Consider the following 18500-nt stretch of genomic DNA (forward strand, 5'->3'; position numbering starts at 1 on the left):
AAGGCATAACTAAAAGTTTGTTTTATTAGGCAAAGTCTATGCCTTAGGGAAAAGTTCTGTCTTATGGGGCATACTTTTGGTTATGCCTTAATTAAAAGTCTGCCCCATAAGGCATAGCTAAACTATTTTTGCCCCATAAGGCATAACTAAACTATGCCTTAAGAAAAAGTTCTGCCTTATGGGGCATATGCCAGATCCAACATAACTTCATTTTTTTGCACGGATTGCCCTTCTTTTGGGGTGGTCTTTAAATTTTGCCCCTCATATTTGTGATCTTTAAATTTTGCCCTTCGCTTGGATACTTGAGGTTCTGGGTTCGAACTCCCGCTCAGGCATAAAATAAAAAAATAATTTCGCAAGTCTGCCCATAAGGCATAAGTATGCCGGGTTCGATATAAGTTTGGTAATTCCTTAACAAGTTTATGCCGGTGGGGGCATACTTTTAATGGGCAAACTTTTATGCCGGACCCGGCATAAACTTGTGAAGGAATTACCAAAGTTATGCCGGACCCGACATACTTATGCCAAGTCTGCCCATAAGGCATAAGTATGCCGGGTTCGGCATAACTTTGGTAATTCCTTCACAAGTGTATGCCGATGGGGGCATAGCGAAATTTAAACTCTGCCTTGTGATTTTTTTTTTAAAATTTTGACTGTGTGGAGGTTCGAACCTGGAACCCATGGGGTTTAGCTGAAGGACAAAATTTAAAGATTTCAAATATGAGGGGCAAAATTTAAAGACCACCCCAAAAGAAAGGCAATTCTGCGAATTGCTCGCATAACTTTAGTTTTTCCTTAAGGATTGTATGTCGTATTCGGCATACACACCCCCAGCCCTGCCTTGCGAATTTATTTATTTATTTTATGTCTGAGCGGGAGTTCGAACTCAGAACCTTAGGTATTCGCCCACCTTTCCAAGCGAAGGGCAAAACTTAAAAGACCACAAATATGAGGGGTAAAATTTAAAGACTACAAATATGAGGGACAAAATTTAAAGACCACCTCAAAAGAAGGGCAATCCGCGCAAAAAAAATGAATAGTTCTCTTTTTCTCAAAACTTATAGCCCTTTAGAGATAGACAGAGACAACATAGCCAATGTAATCTCTCTAGCCCTTTTAAGATTAACTTTAGAATTTATTTTATCATTATAGTCCTACTTTCTAATATGTTAACAAAACCACATCGGCGGACAACTACCATAGTATAGCAGAATGACCAGCTTCAAAGCTTACCTTATTAAATGAAGTACTGAAAGAAAAAAAAAACGTTGGGGCTCGTAAACTGGTGGTTGCTGTTTGTTTGTTTTCTTCTGAAGTGTCAGATTAGCGAACTGTCGGGAAAAAAAAATCTCAAACTCTCTACAATGTTAATTTTTTGCACAGTTGATCATTTCAGATTCCATGGCTTTTTAGAGTTTGAATTTGAGAAAATTGAACAAGTAAGAATTGGAAATATATAGTTTTTTTTAAAAAGAATTGGAAAGTTATAGTTAAAGAAAAAGAATTGGAAAGTCATGGTAAAAAATTCTGGATGCAGAAGTCAGTAGACTCTCTTCTGTAGATTGGTATTGAAAATATTAGTGATTGGTGCAAAATGCATGAGTGTCTCAGCAATACCAATTACATGGTGCCAAAAAGTCGGCAACATTATTAGCACATGATAGCTAGATTATAAATTATAACCGAAAAACAAAAGGAAGATTTCTAAATGCATACCAGTTGTTCTAGACAGTAAAAATAAACCGGAGAATAGTTTACCTTAAGCCACCCTTTCCTCCCACCCATATGCCCTTAAAAAGGCGGATCCTCCAACTCCAATGCACAATCAGACACTTAGATAAGAAACTCTTTCAACAACCAAATAGTCCACTTTGGATAGTAAGATTTGTTAGAATATTTATTATCCTCATCAGCGCCTTGTTGATATGTTGTGTATAACAAGACTGATCTCTACAACAACTATGCCTCAATTCCAAACAAGTTGGGGTCGGCTACATGAATCCTCATTTCTTCATTTAAGCTCATATCATATCATCATCACAATAAATACAAGACTGATTGCTATACTACAAAATTGGGGATACTGTACATTGGTACAAAGAATGCATAAGTTTCCCAAGGAGTTTACTCTTTGAGAAGGATGATGGCTGCATTCCAGGACAAAAATCAACTTATATAGAATGAAGACGCTGCAGTTTCAATATCATTGAACTTAAATCAGCAATTGCTCAAATTTCAAGTAAAATTTGGTGAATTGCGATGCCCATCAGCAAATTCTCTCACTAAACGCTTCAGAATTCTCCCCCCTTTACCTTGCATATGCCCATAATCACTTGTTTCTCCAACATTTCGCCTGCTCTCAATATAGTCTGAAGCAGCAGCAGAAAGTGCTTTAATCCAAAGAGGAACCAAAGACTCTACTTCGCCCTGCTTTAGGTACTCGGCTGGTAAATTCTGTACCTGGAAAACGATTATTGATCACACAAAAGAATGTCTTGATAAAACTCTCCCAACAACAAATGTCTCAATGCAATTCTCCCAACTTATTATAGTAGCTGGAAATAATACCACATATCTGGAGAAGGCAAAGAGAATTAACCTGCTAATGGGGTCGAAATAAGTGACAAACTAGCACACAGAATAAAGCTAATATGTAAAATATGCATATGTTATATAAGTAACAAAAGCGGACCATTTCATTAGCTCATATAACTGCTGCCAGAATAACAAGCTTCACTTCCTTCAAGGAAGTTTGCTGAAGATCAGCGTGCCCATTATTGTAGAACAACAATTTATTGAGTGCATGAGCAGCAGGATCAGTTTTGATAAAATAAATGAGAAAGGCACTTAGAAGCGAGAGAGAGAGAGAGAGAGGACTGACTGCGGAATGGAGCCATCCCTGTAAGGAATCCCAACAAAGATGAACCTTCCAGGTGGTTCTTTCACTTAAACTGCACATTGCAGCCAATTGCTGCAACAGGGTTGCAGACTTGTGAACCTGTCAAGGGAACAATAGTGTTAGCAAAAATGACAACACTGTCAAAAAGACCATAAAGACTGAAATCATCCAACTGTAGTGTTCAAAGAAAAGTTGTTCGTCACTCCTGCCTTTGTTTCAAAATGACTTAGGATGCTCCACAAATAATACCGAGCCACTTGATCCTCATAATATTTCCTAGCAAGAAAGGATCCCATTCTAGCAAAATTGGTTCTACACTTCTAAGTCTCACTATCTTGCATATATGACAGTTGAAGTGTAATTCAAAGATAAGATTCTAGCATAATTGCAAAATAAATGCTTTAGATACAAAGAAACCTGCAGCAAACTTGATTCTACCACTTCTTTCTATTATCTCGAGGAATATACATGAGCTGTTCAATTTACCCTTGACATTGCAGAAACGCCAAGTAAAGCATACATTAGGTTTGACACGACGCCATCACCGCTGTGAGATATGACTAGTATTGCCATAGCATCAATTGAACTATTAGAAATACCAACTATGCTTTCCAGTTCAGAACCATGCGCAAGGGATTCAACCAAAGCATTTAAGCCAGTCTCCAGAAAACCTGAAGCACAATATCAAGTTAAGAGTTTCTCATTTAGACTTGAATAACACATCATTAGATGTATAGAACCGGTTTTACTAAGGTCAGAATCAGAAGAAAACTTCCATATCATGAATAGACCAAGATCTTAAAAATTGTCATCAAAAGCCATAACAAATTACAGTTGCACAAGTTGTATCTATTTCATGTCGAAAAAGTGAAAATTCATTAAGGTGCACTATCAATGGACTTCAAAAGATTTGGATTATGAATAAGGATCTGATCAAGTTATTTCCATGTTTTATTATGACTTGCAGTTCTCATTAATAGCAGATCGTATTGGACATATCTAATGTAGCAAGTTCCAACATTTAAGGTATTGCTGGACAGGGAAGCATAGATGGTTTCGGCGATAACAGCCTAAGCATTTTTGTTCCAACCACTTTCAGCACCTCAAGTAAGATGGACACAACAATTCATCAATTTCACTAGTTTCAAGATAGGGGAACCTAATGGAATTTTCCATTCAGGAGAAACCTATAAGATTGGGCGACAGAGGAATTCTAGAAACTTATAAAATTATTCTATAAGAAGAATATCATATGGTCAAAATGGATTGTTGGAAATGGAATGAGAAGAGAAGCGATTTATCCTCAATGAAATTCTTCTTACACAGTCTACTAAAACAGAGAGGACACTAGTTCCCAAAATCTACCAGATTGGATTCTCAGAACGTCGAGAAAAGCATGTTTTCTCACATGCTTTGCAGCAACGTCTATTCTAATACTCCCTCCGTCCCAATTTATATGGCACCGTTCGGATTTCGAGATTCAAACTAGTCTTTCTTTGACAGTAGTTTTTTCATATATCTTTTAAAATTTTGAATTGTCAATTATTATGACTTATAGTACTTTTTACGCAGTTTCCAAATATGTAAGTTTTATTTAAAAACACTAAAAAGATTTCATGCCCGAATTCATGGTCAAAATTACACTGTTTGACTCTCGAAATTCGAATTGTGCCACATAAATTGAGACAGAGGGAGTAGCAAGAAACTTAAGGAAAACAAGATTAACATGTGTCAACATGGGTCAAACAGAGGATTCAACATCAAGCTCTAGGCTTTGACAGTTTTTTGTTATCCACTACATGGGAGGAGATGGCTCCAAATGTATTATAAATCCCTTTGCCCAGATTGACCACAGACCATTTCCCGATTTTGTTGGATGGAAGCAGAGGAAAACACAAAAAAATCCCATTCAGATTTGTGAACATGTGTTTGAAAGCAACATACTTTGGAGATAGACGATGGGATGGTGGAATGCTTCATCCGGTTACGGGCAACTCAAAATAGCGCCTCACCAAGAATTGAAATTGTTGCAAGGGGAGATAAGTGTGTAGAATAAGGAGGTGTTTATGAGGTTTGAGGAGAAAATGAAGGAGATCCTGAATGAACTAGGGGAGTCGGAGGCGGTTGGAGGGCGGGAAGAGTTGGAGGTAAGAGAGGAAGAGAGAGAAAAGGAATTAAAGAGGGTGTTAGCTACTTTAGCCAGAGTCTAAAAGTACTTTAGCCAGAGTCTTAAAGTCTAGTTGTAGACAAAAATTGAGGGCATTATGGTTGGAGAAGGGGACTCTAATATTAATTTCTTTCACAGGATAGAGGTGAAAAATAGAAGAAAGTTAATAGAGACGATAGAGGTAGATTGGGTGGTGTGTACACGAGAGACTGTATAATAGGCTATAGCCGGGTTCTACCAAGGTTTATTTAAGGAAGAGGTAGATTGGAGAACAAGGTTGAGAGGGATGCAATTTAAGCAAATCTGAGAAGAGGGAGTGGATGGAGAGGGCGATTGGGAGGAGGAGGTGCGGGAGGCGGTAGAGAGTTATGCAGGTGATAAAGCTCCGGGTCCGGATAGTTTTACATTTGTTTTTACCAATAATTTGGAGCAGGTTCAGGTTCGAGGGGGAGGTGTTGGAGAATCTGGCTGCATTCTAATAGGTCAGAGATTTTGAGAAAAGTCTTAATGTATCTTTCATAGCTATCACCACGAAACGGGAGGAAACACAAGTATCAAGGGCTATAGACAACTTGACGAAGGGGATGAGGTTGAAAACGTTAAGGCGGCGACATACACAGGTCGACACCGGTAGTTGAAGATATTTGAGTCTCTACCAAGATTGTAAAGGTTGTGATGCAATGTGAAAATGTATATCTATGCTAATAGGTAAGTGAATACTATAATTGACTACAAAATATTCGAAGATCATTTTTTTTTAGGATAAAAATCCCCGAGGGCTAGTGGCGCACGGTAAGAAACTCAGTGGATAATAGTCCGCTCTCTAACATGTCCACTAAAAAACCAGAAAATTATTTGCGGCAGGATTCAAACCTGTGAGGTGTGCCTAACCCACACATCACAAGCTACATTCTTACTGCTAGACCAAAGCCCTAGGGGCTGCCAAGATCAATGTTTTTAAAAGCAAAAAGTGCAAAAAAAGAAAGGGTGACAAGGCCCATAGGGCTTGATTGGAAAGCAAGAATTGAAGCGCACAATTTACCGGAATTAAAAAATATTAAACATCCATGAATTTAGTACAATTAAAATGAAATTGTACTTAAAATAACTAATTTCAGCATCCCACATACAATAATCCCAATATTAATCCAACCACTCAAAGTTGAGATTCAAAGAAACAACAAATTCTCATTAGACGTACTTTGTGCACCATTATTTAAGGTGCAAACTTCTCTATAGCCATGGCTGTACCCTCGTTTCGCATCCCTTTAAGTGACAAAGGGACAGCTTTTAATGACATATTGCCCAAGATATCCAATCGATTTTTTTACAATTTTTTCCTTATTCAAGTAAGATAAATCTAGACATGTATCTAAGCACATAATCTCTTGATATTCTAACAAACATCAATAGTATGTAGAAAGTTGGGTGCCACAAAATGAAAACAGCTCATGATATGTGAGACAAAGTTAAAGCTGGATACTTGATGGGTGGAGGGGCTTCAACTCATTTTGCTGACTTACATGACATAAATGACATTGCTGCCAGTGCTGCGCCACGATGCATAGCAGTGCAACATATCGCTGCCTTTTGAAATGATAATTCAAGGATGGAGCCAGAAACTACTAACACTTCCTGACAGACATCCATAAAAGAAGGTGTCATATTCACAAGTTGTTTCTCCAATTATATAAAAAAAAAAATAACAACGTTCGTGCTCTCTTTTTTTTTTTTTTTTTTTTTTTGAAGCAACTGCATGTAGGTAAACAACAATGGAAAAACTACATATATCACTGCATATTTTTCATGAATGGGAAGAGAAGAAAAACAGATAAAATAGATGAAGACTTTCAAATAGCTAGGAATCATTTGTGCTCTTCTCTATGCTAGTAGCGATTGAAAGAGCAAAAGTACATTGGTTTGCCATAGTAAGGAAGAAGCAGAGCTGGGTAAACAAGTCGAAGATGGAAAAAAGACTTACACACACACACACAAAAAAAAAAAAAAAAAAAAAAATAGCATTGCAATTATAAGTAGGCATAATACAAGATCCTGCGGACTCCAGGAAAAGGAATTGGGTCTGGAGACTAGCAAAGGATGGGTGACACCGGTTTGCCTACATCTACAGAATTATATCTGTCAAATGTATAACACAACTGCACCGTACAAGCTGCCTAGATCCGTAAATGGCTGATAATGCTACTCAATATCCATCAGGTGAAGGAGCTGACATGGGACATAGAGAAAGGATGCAATGTTCCACCTACAAAGACGTACTAACTTGGCTAACATTATACCTAGATGGTGAGTGTCCCAGTAGAAGAGAAGACAAGGATACAATCAAGTGCAGTTCAATTTGAACTGTGCACGTTGCTTCTTCACTTAAAGCCCAGTTTTATCCTCATTTTTCTCCTTTATTCAGCTTGTAAAGTCAAATTTAAAAGTGTCTGCTTCTCACTCGGATCACTTTGGGCCTTTACTGTCTGAAACGCACGCTTCTTTGAAACTGTTTTATGACATCCATGCAAAGTGAGGACCCGTTGCTCTTATTTTCAAAATAGCTTTAAGCAACAGCGCCATTGCTTTTAATAACTATTAGATATCAAAGGTCCAGGCTCCTCCTCCTCTGAAATATCCAGTAACTTTTGACACCTTTATCGATCGCGAAGATGAGATTAAAGCATCTGATCAAGGATCAAGGGGGAACATTCCGGCAAGAACAATGGTAGTCGCTTTGCTTCAATATAACAGGGAGCACGATCACTCGAGGAGAAAGAAAAGGGCAGATGGAGAGGAAAATGAGCAGGGAACATATGCATGAAGTTCACACCTCGAGACTGAAGAAAAATGAAAACCCAGTAAATAGAATTATGCCATGTCTTGAACATGAAACTGCAAGTACCGGGACCAATTAAGTGGGAAATGGTCCAAGTGTTTAATCTATATTGATAAGCAAACTGGAGTTACCCATATTTTGATTCTAAGAGAAGAAAAGTTTGAGAGCCTAAAAGACCTACCTAGAAGGGTCCGGTAGGAAGCTTTAATCACGTGGGTAGGTTTTCGGGCCCGGGAAGAGTCTGCAATCTGGATTCGATGGATCCTTGGGGAATAGTTTATGTTTGCTGTGACCCAGATATCAATGCCATTGGTGGGAAGAAAGGAGATGAATGACCTGGGAAAGGAGGCAGCAATCAGGGGTGGAAGTTGGGAAGTGGAAATTTGATTAAACAAGTGTCAGAGACTGGAAATTGGAGGAATGCCAAAGTACACGGAAGAAAATTCTCGATTTTGGATTACTTCTTAGGGTGTCCTTTCAGAGGTTTGAGGGAAGAGTAATTGAGCTACTGGAGACATGGAACAAAATAGATGTAAGCGCTGATGAGGAAAGGAAGGCATTTTTGGGAGGCGAGAAACACGAAGCACAAAACAAGAAACGGAGCTACAGTTAGGTTTAATAGACTTGTTTCTTATAAAAGAAAAAAAAAAGTTTAATAGACTTGTTCCTTATAAAAGGAAAAAAAAAGGTTTAATAGACTTGTTTGTAAGAGATCATGGGCAAAGGAGCTAAACGGGTCAAATTGGCCTTGAACTTTGGGGGTTTCTCTCGCTTTTGGCATAGCGGGCCCCCAGTGGGAGGCTCGCACGACGGGGTATTAGCTCAGTGGTAGAGCGCGCCCTTGATAATTGCGTCGTTGTGCCTGGGCTGTGAGGGCTCTCAGCCACATGGATAGTTCAATGTGCTCATCGGCGCCTGACCCTGAGATGTGGATCATCCAAGGCACATTAGCATGGCGTACTCCTTCTGTTCGAATCGGGGTTTGGCGAATGGTCTAAATTTGCACTTTAGCTGCTGCAGTTAGTCCATATAAGGGAAAAATCAACCAATTTGGACAGGAACGAGACATTAAACGGAGGGCAAATTTGTTCCGTTTTGTGTAGTCTAGTCTAGAGGCATTTTTGACTCTTTACCCATAAATAGAATTATAAGGCTGATATAAGAATAAAAAGCTAAAATACTAAAATGTTAAATCATCAGATATTAATAAGTCATAAAAACATGCATTTGGTTACCTGAGGGAATTTTTCCCTCATATTTCAAGTTCCATAATCAAAATCAGTGTTTGATTACTACATGTGAGAATCAACTTTTTAATTAAACCTATACTTCTCATAGAGCCTGTCTGATTTGGATTATGTTCCTGATTTAAGCAGTTTTCTATGATTCACTATTGTACGAAAAGTAAGTTTAAAACTTAAACAAATATGATTATTCATTAATTTTGCCATCAGATCTATGTAAACATAGGAAAAAGGTAACCAAAAACCTTCGGAGAGCAGCGGACGAAAATAGACGCGAAATTAGCAAAGGCCTCCACCAGATCAGGCTCTTGATCACATATATATGAGGAGGTAAGAGCCATAATTGAAGTTGACTTGGAAAATCTTTCAAAGATGCTGACAAAATGATGTCCGTATTCTTCTCTACTACCAAATTCCTCAATGAGAACGGAAGCTGCAAAAGTTATTGCGATCAGCTGAGACAAAATAGATGTATTGGAAATATGAGCAGCTCAGCTAAGCTGACAGTTGCCAACTCATACGACTACCAAAAGAAGATCAGATTCAAGCAGGCAAAGAGGCAATGACCTAAAGCTGCTTCCTGGTATAAATTTCCACAGTCAAAACACTAGTTTTTTTTTGAGTCAAAGGTAACCATTTGTATTAACCATAACTTAACACCTAAAAAATGTTAAGTTAAGAACTTTACAGAATCATACTTACAGCAAAAGTCAGTGCCCCTATTCAAAAGCTAAAACTTATACATTGCCAATTAAATCTACCAATTCTCCTATATCCCCCCACAAATTCTGTTTACACCAAAAAAAGAACAAACTAAGACAATCCATACTGATTTTCTGAATGGAACTTCTAGTATCGTCAAAATGTCTTGAATTCCTTTCTTTCCAGACTACCCACCATATACAAGCAGGGATGACCTGCCACTAATCTTCATCACTATTTCTTTTCCCCACACTTTTCCAACTGCTTAGAAGTCAAACCACTAGTTAAAGCCTTTGCTTCAGTACTGAAACTGAGACTCGTTCTAAGCTATGTTGCTCGTACTCTCCAAAAATGTTGGCGTACCCATGTCGGATCCTCCAAAAATGAACTACTTTTGAAGGATCCGACACGCACCCAACGACATGTTTGAAGAGTCCGAGCAACATATGTTCTAAGCAAAGTTCAGAGATATAATGATACTGCTCTTGCAGAAGTGCATAGGGGAAGTAAATACATCTAAGAACAAAGAATTGTACACGTTAAAGCTTTGAAGCAATCTATAACACTCTACCTGTTCTTATGTAGCAGTCATGGCTTTGGAATGAAACAAAGTTAGTCGACAAACAATTTAGCACTCTTGGCAAAACAGACGTGAAGTGCTGACCTGCAAATGTAATGCACCCAAGCAGTAAGCAATTTATGTGATCAAGGTCTGAACTTTCTTTAGGAAGATACTATGTACAAGAGTCTACTTCAGTAAATAACTTGTCCTTGTATTGGTTTGGAAACCTAGGCCCCGTTTGGACATGATTTGAAATCAGGTTGATTTGAAGTTGAAGTTTTGTTTGGACGTGCAATTTGAATTTCTTAATTTGAATTTTTTCTCATAAACATGAAAACCCCACAAGTTGTGAAAACTATCAAAACTTCCTCAATTCTTATAAAATCTTACCAAATGAACAAACCATAGTTCATAACAAAGTTAATACGCTACTAGAAGGCATTTCTAAAAGATACAAAATCTGTTGATCGAACTTTAGTTCAATAAAAAGGAAAATTGAACATGAGTTGTAGTGTAACTAATCTTTAATATAATCCTCCTACATGATACATATAATCTCTTCACGCCGAGCATGCATTTCCGATCAAAGGACCGAGAAGAAGAACCAACATTGTCACTTTGAGCCAAGTTTACTTTTTAAAAATATATTAACCAACTCATGGATCTTTTTTTTTTTTTACAAAATATAAACTTAAGGGTCAAGTTTTACATTTAAAAAAAATTTGAAATCATGATTTGGAATCCCAAATCCTACTTTTTGGAGAATTTGGGATTTGAAATATGATATGAAGTTGAAGGTGAAATTTTGTGCAAATTTCGTAAACAAACGCTTATTTGAAATCAAAATATGAAATCATGATTCCAAATCGCATGGGCAAATGCCTACCCATAATACCTCGGACTTCTGTTTGCTTCCTCCTCTTCTAATCCAGCAGGCTTAATAAATTAGCTGTGTGTTCTGGCATGGTCCAACTGTTTTCTGTGAGGCTGAAGGACAGTGACCACAGATGGGCTGTCACTCTACACTGTCTACAGTGCAGAAGCAAACAGAAACAAATGACTGTTTGTTCTGCAGTCTCATTGCATAGATACACCGTTTACGAGAATCCGGTATACGCCCCTATGTATGGTGGAGCTTACTCCTATCCATCCATTCCAGAAGTTGGGGATGGTAGCATATAAGGGTCTCTAGCTACAAGCGGGGGTGGCAGAAAAGATATTTGTCCAAAGGAGGGAAGGAAGTGCTTATTAAGAGCACTCTCTCGAGTATTCCCACTTACTACATGTCTTTGTTTCTTGCTCCAACTTCGGTCACAGAGAAGTTAGAAAAGATTCTAAGAAATTTCTATGAGATGCGGCGGATGGGGCAAGGAAGTTTCAATTGGTGCGATGGGCGATTGTCACAACTCCTAAAAAATGGGGAGGTCTTGGAATTAAAGGTTTACAGGTATTTAACAAAGCTTTATTGGGTAAACGGCTATGGAGGTTCGGGGTGGAGACACAAGCTTTTTGGAGGGGGGTAGAAATGGATAAATATGGGAGCATGGAAGGTGGGTGGAGAACTAGAGACATCACTTTGCTTTTTGGGTGTGGTCTGGAAAAATATTTTGAAGGGATGGGATGTGTTCTGGGGAAACATCTCATTTCAAGGTCGGAGACGGGTTAGGGTTGATTTCTAGGGACATAGATGGTGCGGGGATGTCACTTTGAAAGATAAATTCCAGAGTTTGTACAGAATTTCTTGTCAGAGAGAGTGGACAATTCAACAGATCAAGGAGATTAGGAGAGCAGTTACTAGTCAAAAGACATTTAATGAACCCTACTGCTATGTTATAGACAACGTGTACTGAAAGTAGTGTACTCATAAATATATTAGTTCATATGTGGAACTATGTGTTTTTGTATTTTCAAAGTTGCATATCGCCTGTCCGCCTTGGATTGAGTAACTATTCACTGAATCGGTGGACTTGTCCCTTTTCTTACATGTTACAGATGTTGAATTGGGTTAGAGCCTGTTTGGATGGGCTTAAAAAAAGCAGCTTATAAGCTGTTTGGAAAAAGCTTATAAGCAAAAAAAAAAAAATAGGTTGGTGTAGTCCAACTTATTTTTTTTGGCACAACTTATAAGCTGCTTTAGATAAGCTAAGCCAAACAAACCCAATTAATTTTTTGGGCTTATTTTAAGCACAAAATGGCTTTAAGCTGGCCAGCCAAACACTCAAAAAAGATGAAAACAGCTTATAGGCAACTTATAAGCCAATCCAAACGGGCTCTTAATGTTGAATTGATAATTGACAATTGGTTTTGACATGTCATATTGCGACACCCATTGGATAGTCAGTTGCTTATACTATTATATTTGAGATACATTTAAGTTTATTATTATATTAGGCCTGCTAGTTAATACTGGAATTATGGACGGTCCAGGAATAGGGAGACTGTCTGACTTGTAGAAAACTTGGGAAGGCCTTGCTTCGGACAGGCCCCTAGAGGCCGATCATGGCCTCGATTTGGATCAAGACAAAATCCGTGCCTTTTCGTTTTGGTTTTGATTTCTTGTCCATTACTTCGTTATATACTACTTAGAGGGTGTTTCGATTGGCTTATTCTAATTTCTAAGTGCTTTTTGGCTTTTAAGGTCTTTTCCACTTTTTGTGGTGTTTGGGAAAGATAAAAAGTGCTTTTAAGCACTTACTTTTAGACCAAAAAGGTACAAAAATAAGCTAAAAGCTAAAAGTTGGGTATTCCCAACTTATGGCTTTTAGCTTTTACCTCGTAAACTATTTTTAAAAAGCCAATCCAAGCACCCTCTTAGCACGAAAATATGCCACCTTTTCAATGTTATATATGGAAGTGACAAGTTTAGATACCAATTTCTAAAACCATGACCAGAAGGTGACAAAATTTAATTGTATAAATATGGAAAAGGAAAAGTAGTAATTGGTAAGCCTCGTCGATCTGGGGGAAAGTTTCACCTTCATCAAATAAGCTGATTGCTGGTTTTAGAGATTTTTTAAAAAAAACTATCAGAAAAGAAGTACCAGATGACTGAATTGCTTGCGAAAGAGCTCTGCATGCTGCCATAGATAGAATAGCATTTCCAATGTGCTGTGTCTGAAAAAGTTTTTCTAACATTTGCCAGAATACTCCTAGCAGCGCTACAAGAGGATCATCCAAATCCGAACCAGCAGAAGACTCTATTGACAGATGGCTGAATACAGTTCCCAATCTGACCAATCAGCCAAGGCTTCACTTAGAAATGTATACGAATGAAAAGCATTGATCAGCAAGTTATTCATAGAAGTCCTTTACAGAAGGGGAAAATAAAAGTTCAGTTCCCAACCTTCATAGAACTAGTGGTTTTGCAGAATGTACGTCAAATACCGTGTTTTAGACTCTTCATGGTAATTAAGACAGACTTAGAGAACAAAATCGGAAAAAAAGTACAGCAGCGAATAATACACATGATCATACAAATACTGCAGATTAAATTCGAAAAAAAATAAATAGAAAACAATTGAAGGAGTAAGTTGTTTTTTTATCAAGAGTATTTTCATTCATAAACATGGCCAAAAAACGGCCGTATACAACGGATATTCCAAAGATAAACACTACAAAATATGATTCTCCACAAACTCCAGCCAGTCCTCTATACAACAAGGAACTTTCTATTTACACCAAAAGAAAATAAGGGAGCGGAGACTACTCCTCAACAGAGAAAAACTTGACTCTACTCCTTCAAAAGCTCTCTTGAAGGATTAAGTTGTTATCTTACAGAAGGGTTCTCAGCAATGTAGAGGGAATTGGTTCACTTTCAGAGTAGATGCTCTGTAATGACTCAATTCTGCATGAAACGACTCATAACAGGTTTTGCGCTGTTGGGAAGAAAAAGAAGGTAAATTTTATTGCGCTCCTTTTATTAATAGCATACTACCACGAAACGGTCATATGGTGTATTGGTCGAAAGATAGCAGGACATTTCAAAATATGTGCTGTGCCAATGATTGCCTTGTACTGCAAACTAGAGAGCAGAATAACATAGAGCATGATCTTTGTGAATGTTACATTTCAATTGCTCTCATCAGCAACGGCATGCAAACCTTAATAAGAAAAATATCTGAACTAATGCAGATGCAAAAAATAATAATGCCCAGTAGCAATAGGTTCAAACCTATGTAAACTTCTTCTCGCGGCATTAACAAACTGAGAATAAGAAGCAGGATTATCCCTTAAAGAGTGGTCTTGATTTTCATCAATCTGAAACAAAGAAATTCACTCTCAGTTAAGGTAAGCTTAGAGGACAGTCAATAAACAATTTTCAGTACTCTGCATCACGTGCTTTCAAATTGCATAATTTTTTTTAGTTAAGGTAAATAATTTTATAAATAATGGGGACGAACCCGTATACCGAAATATGGTTCTCTATGAAAGAAACTCAATCATCTATATGTGGTGTCTCATGGGTATACCAAAGAGAAACTAGAAACATAAGATTACTTTGCAATTTGACAATATCACCATCAACCCCTTCAAATGCACTCATGTTTCTCTCCTTCCAAAGAACCTACATGATGCTAATGGAGCAACATCCCATGCCCTTGATCTTCTCTTTCTTTTTCTCAATGACCAACTGTGTAATGCCTGAAGCTGATTTTGGAGAAAGGTGAAACTTAACAGCATAGCGAAAGAGGGGGACCAAGCTCAAAGAATGGATGTAGAGAGTAGAACTTGATGGTGTGCGAAGAAGTTCACACTGAACCTTGAACTCTAAACCATGGACTACACAACAGACAAAATAATAGCGATATAACTTCATTGTAGAAGAGAAAAAGGGAAAGTAACAACACACAGAATGATGAAGAGAAAAGGAAGGGGGCAAGGGACTATTTTGAACTTTGGGACTTCAAATTAAAAAATTATATGCATGAAGTTCTAAGCTTTTTCCTCTTCATGCTTGCTTGAAGAGGATAAGGAAGGGGGTAATGGAGTATTTTGGGACTTCAAGTTCAAAAATTATATGTGTTGATTTGGTATTAATGATTGAGATTGAGATGTTGATTTGATATTGATGATTAAGATTGATAGGTTAATTTTAGGAATATATTGTATTAATGTAATTGATTAGGAATTGATTGTGTAATATTGTCTTTCCTTATTTAGTCTTAGAACTCATATATAAGTACCCATTCTTATGGGTTGTATAATTATTCAGAAATACAAGAAGCCTTTTCTTCTTGCTAAAACTCTTCATGGTATCAGAGCCATTGCTGCCTTTTTGAGGTGACTTTTCTCCCTCGCAGCACTAAGGTTCCGTGTTTTATCAAAGAGGTCGAGTTTTTCTCTCTTTGTGGCTGTCCGCACAAAAAACTCCTCCCGTTCAGTTCGTTTCTGGATTGTTTTTCTCTGTTGGGGTTGCTGGAACATTCTGAGCCTATCCCTACCAGTTTTAATTTTTTTCGATCACCGGAATTAGGATTCCGGCGTGGTAGCCGATTTTCCGGCGATTTTTTTCTGGAATTTTTTTTCCAGATATCGGGTCATAGGCCTATTCTGACCCTTCCCATCCAGGTTCTAAAGTTGTTCTTTTCAGATTCTAAATTATATTTGGGTTATTATCTGTTAAAATTATGGGTGGTGACACAAAATGGTAGATAATATGGGTGACACTACTTCTGGAGAGAGACTGTCTCAGGATGAAGTTCAACATCTTCGCTGTTTTCTGAAAAAACTTGACTCTTCTAGTGTTGCTAGCCCCAATTATGTGCAGTCAGGTATTGCTTTTAATGCTCACCTTAATTATTGGATTATTGATTCTGGTGCGAATAGACACATGACAGGCTCTTCTAAAGGCCTTCAAAATTACTCTCCTAGTCCCAAAGGTGATTATGTCAGAATAGCCAATGGCTCCCTAACCCCTGTCTCTGGAACAAGTTCAATCGTTTGTACTCCTGATATTACCTTATCATCCATTCTTCATGTGCCTGATTTTCCTATTAACCTATTATCTGTTAGTGCTATCACCAACGAACTAAACTGTAATATCATATTCTTTCCTGATTATTGTGTTTTTCAAGACCTTCATACAGGGAAGAAGATTGGCAGTGGTAGATTGCATGATGGCTTATATTTGATCGATGGAACTAGAGACTCTGGTCAAGCCTTTTTTGTAGGAAATAAGGATGTCAACCGAGAAACAATACAGTGGCATAGACGGTTGGGGCACCCATCATTTTTTGCTTTAAAAAAGCTATACCCTAGTTTATTTTCTAGAACTGAGTTCGAATCTGTCTTGTGATGCATGTGAATATGCCAAGCACACTAAAAACTCTTATTCTCTGAGTGACAATAAAAGCACAATTCCCTTTTCGACTATTCATTCTGATATCTGGGGTCCTACTCAAACACTTTCTTTGTCTGGTAGTCGATGGTTTATTGCTTTTATCGATTGTTGCACTAGAATGACATGGGTATATCTGTTAAAAGCCAAAAGTGAAGTTTCCTCCTGTTTTCAGTCATTTCATAAGATGATTTGTACTCAGTTTGAGGCTAAGATAAAGATATTTCGAACTGACAATGGCACAGAATACACGGATAAAACTTTTGGAGCTTACTTGGAGTCTTTTGGGATAATCCATCAAACTAGTTGTCCTTGTATAGTGCACAAAATGGGGTTGCTGACAGAAAAAATAGGCATTTGTTAGAAGTAGCAAGATCCCTTTTGTTTACCATGAATCTGGCGAAGCCTTACTGGGGGGATGCCATTCTAGTAGCTGCCTACCTCATCAATAGAATGCCACTTAAAACTCTTAATTTTCAGAGTCCTTTAGAAGCTTTAAAGGGTAAAAATTACTACACTATTCCTCCAATGATATTTGGGTGTGTTTGCTTTGTTCACGCTAGGAACTCTGGGAAACTTGAACCTAGAGCTCTTAAATGTGTCTTTATTGGGTATTCTCCAACACAGAAAGGGTGCAAATGTTATCACCCTCCTTCTAGGAGATTCTTTGTCAGTATGGATGTTACCTTTTGAGAATCTGAGCCCTATTTCAATATTACACCATTACCTCTTCAGGGGGAGAATTATAAGGAAGAAGAGATGGTTTTTCCTAGTTCCATTGTTGAAACTACTGCTACAAGGGAAAGTGAAATTGGAGAAAGAATTTAGGGGGAGACTGTTGGGCATTTGGATAGGCCTGATTTGATAACTTACTCAAGGAGAAATAGAGCAGAAGAAGCCATCATGCAACCTGCCGAAGCCGAACCTTCTTCTTCTGGTGAGTTATCTATACTTCCTAATGAGTTAGATTTGCCTATTGCTCACAGGAAAGGAGTCGGATCGTGCACTAAACACCCTTTATCTAACTTTGTTTCCTATAATTCTTTATTGCCCTCCTATAGAGCCTTTGTCTTGTCTATTTCTTCTGTGTCTATTCCCTAGAATTGGAGGGAAGCTTTTGCAGATTCTAAATGGAAGCAAGCTATGATGGAAGAAATGAAGGCCTTATCAAAGAATGAGACTTGGGAACTTGTCGCATTACCACCAGACAAGATGTTGGTTGGTTGCAAATGGGTCTTCACTCTAAAACATAAAGCTAATGGTTCCATTGAAAGGTTCAAAGCAAGATTGGTGGCTAAAGGATTCACTCAGACTTATGGAGTGGATTATCAAGAGACATTTACTCCTGTTGCAAAAATAAACACTATTAGAATTCTTCTATCTTGTGTAGCTAATCTTGACTGGGACTGAAGAGGTGTACATGAAGATTCCTCTTGGTTTTGGTACTGAAGAAAGCCTTGTACGGATTGAAGCAATCTCCTAGAGCTTGGTTTAACAGATTCTATAAAGCAATGATCTCCTTTGGTTACCAACAAAGCAATGCGGATCACACCCTCTTTATAAGACATCAAAAGGGTAAACTCACTCTTCTCATAGTTTATGTTGATGACATAGTAATGACAGGAGATGACAAAGAGGAGATGACCCGATTGAAGAAGTTGTTGACACAGGAATTTGAGATTAAAGATCTAGGAAAATTGCAGTACTTCTTAGGAATTGAAGTTGCTAGATCAAAAAGAGGAATCTTTATTTC

General features: G+C 37.9%; 1 protein-coding gene across 4 annotated transcripts in view; it reads right to left on the reverse strand.

Annotated features, from left to right (window-relative positions):
• Positions 1-1870: 1870 nt before the first annotated feature.
• The window catches only part of LOC132623038 (transportin MOS14), a 64271-nt gene continuing 47641 nt past the window's right edge, over positions 1871-18500 (reverse strand). For all 4 annotated transcript variants that reach the window (XM_060337733.1, XM_060337734.1, XM_060337732.1 and 1 more), the window contains 8 exons: positions 14582-14667; positions 13452-13639; positions 10420-10512; positions 9392-9579; positions 6590-6701; positions 3386-3570; positions 2882-2998; positions 1871-2460 (listed from right to left, as the gene is read on the reverse strand). In XM_060337733.1, the coding sequence (XP_060193716.1) occupies positions 2236-2460; positions 2882-2998; positions 3386-3570; positions 6590-6701; positions 9392-9579; positions 10420-10512; positions 13452-13639; positions 14582-14667 (1194 nt within the window). In that variant the 3' untranslated portion in view covers positions 1871-2235. The remainder of the gene's footprint in view (positions 2461-2881; positions 2999-3385; positions 3571-6589; positions 6702-9391; positions 9580-10419; positions 10513-13451; positions 13640-14581; positions 14668-18500) is intronic.

Source organism: Lycium barbarum, chromosome 12 (genome assembly GCF_019175385.1).
Source record: "Lycium barbarum isolate Lr01 chromosome 12, ASM1917538v2, whole genome shotgun sequence".
NCBI lineage: Eukaryota > Viridiplantae > Streptophyta > Magnoliopsida > Solanales > Solanaceae > Lycium > Lycium barbarum.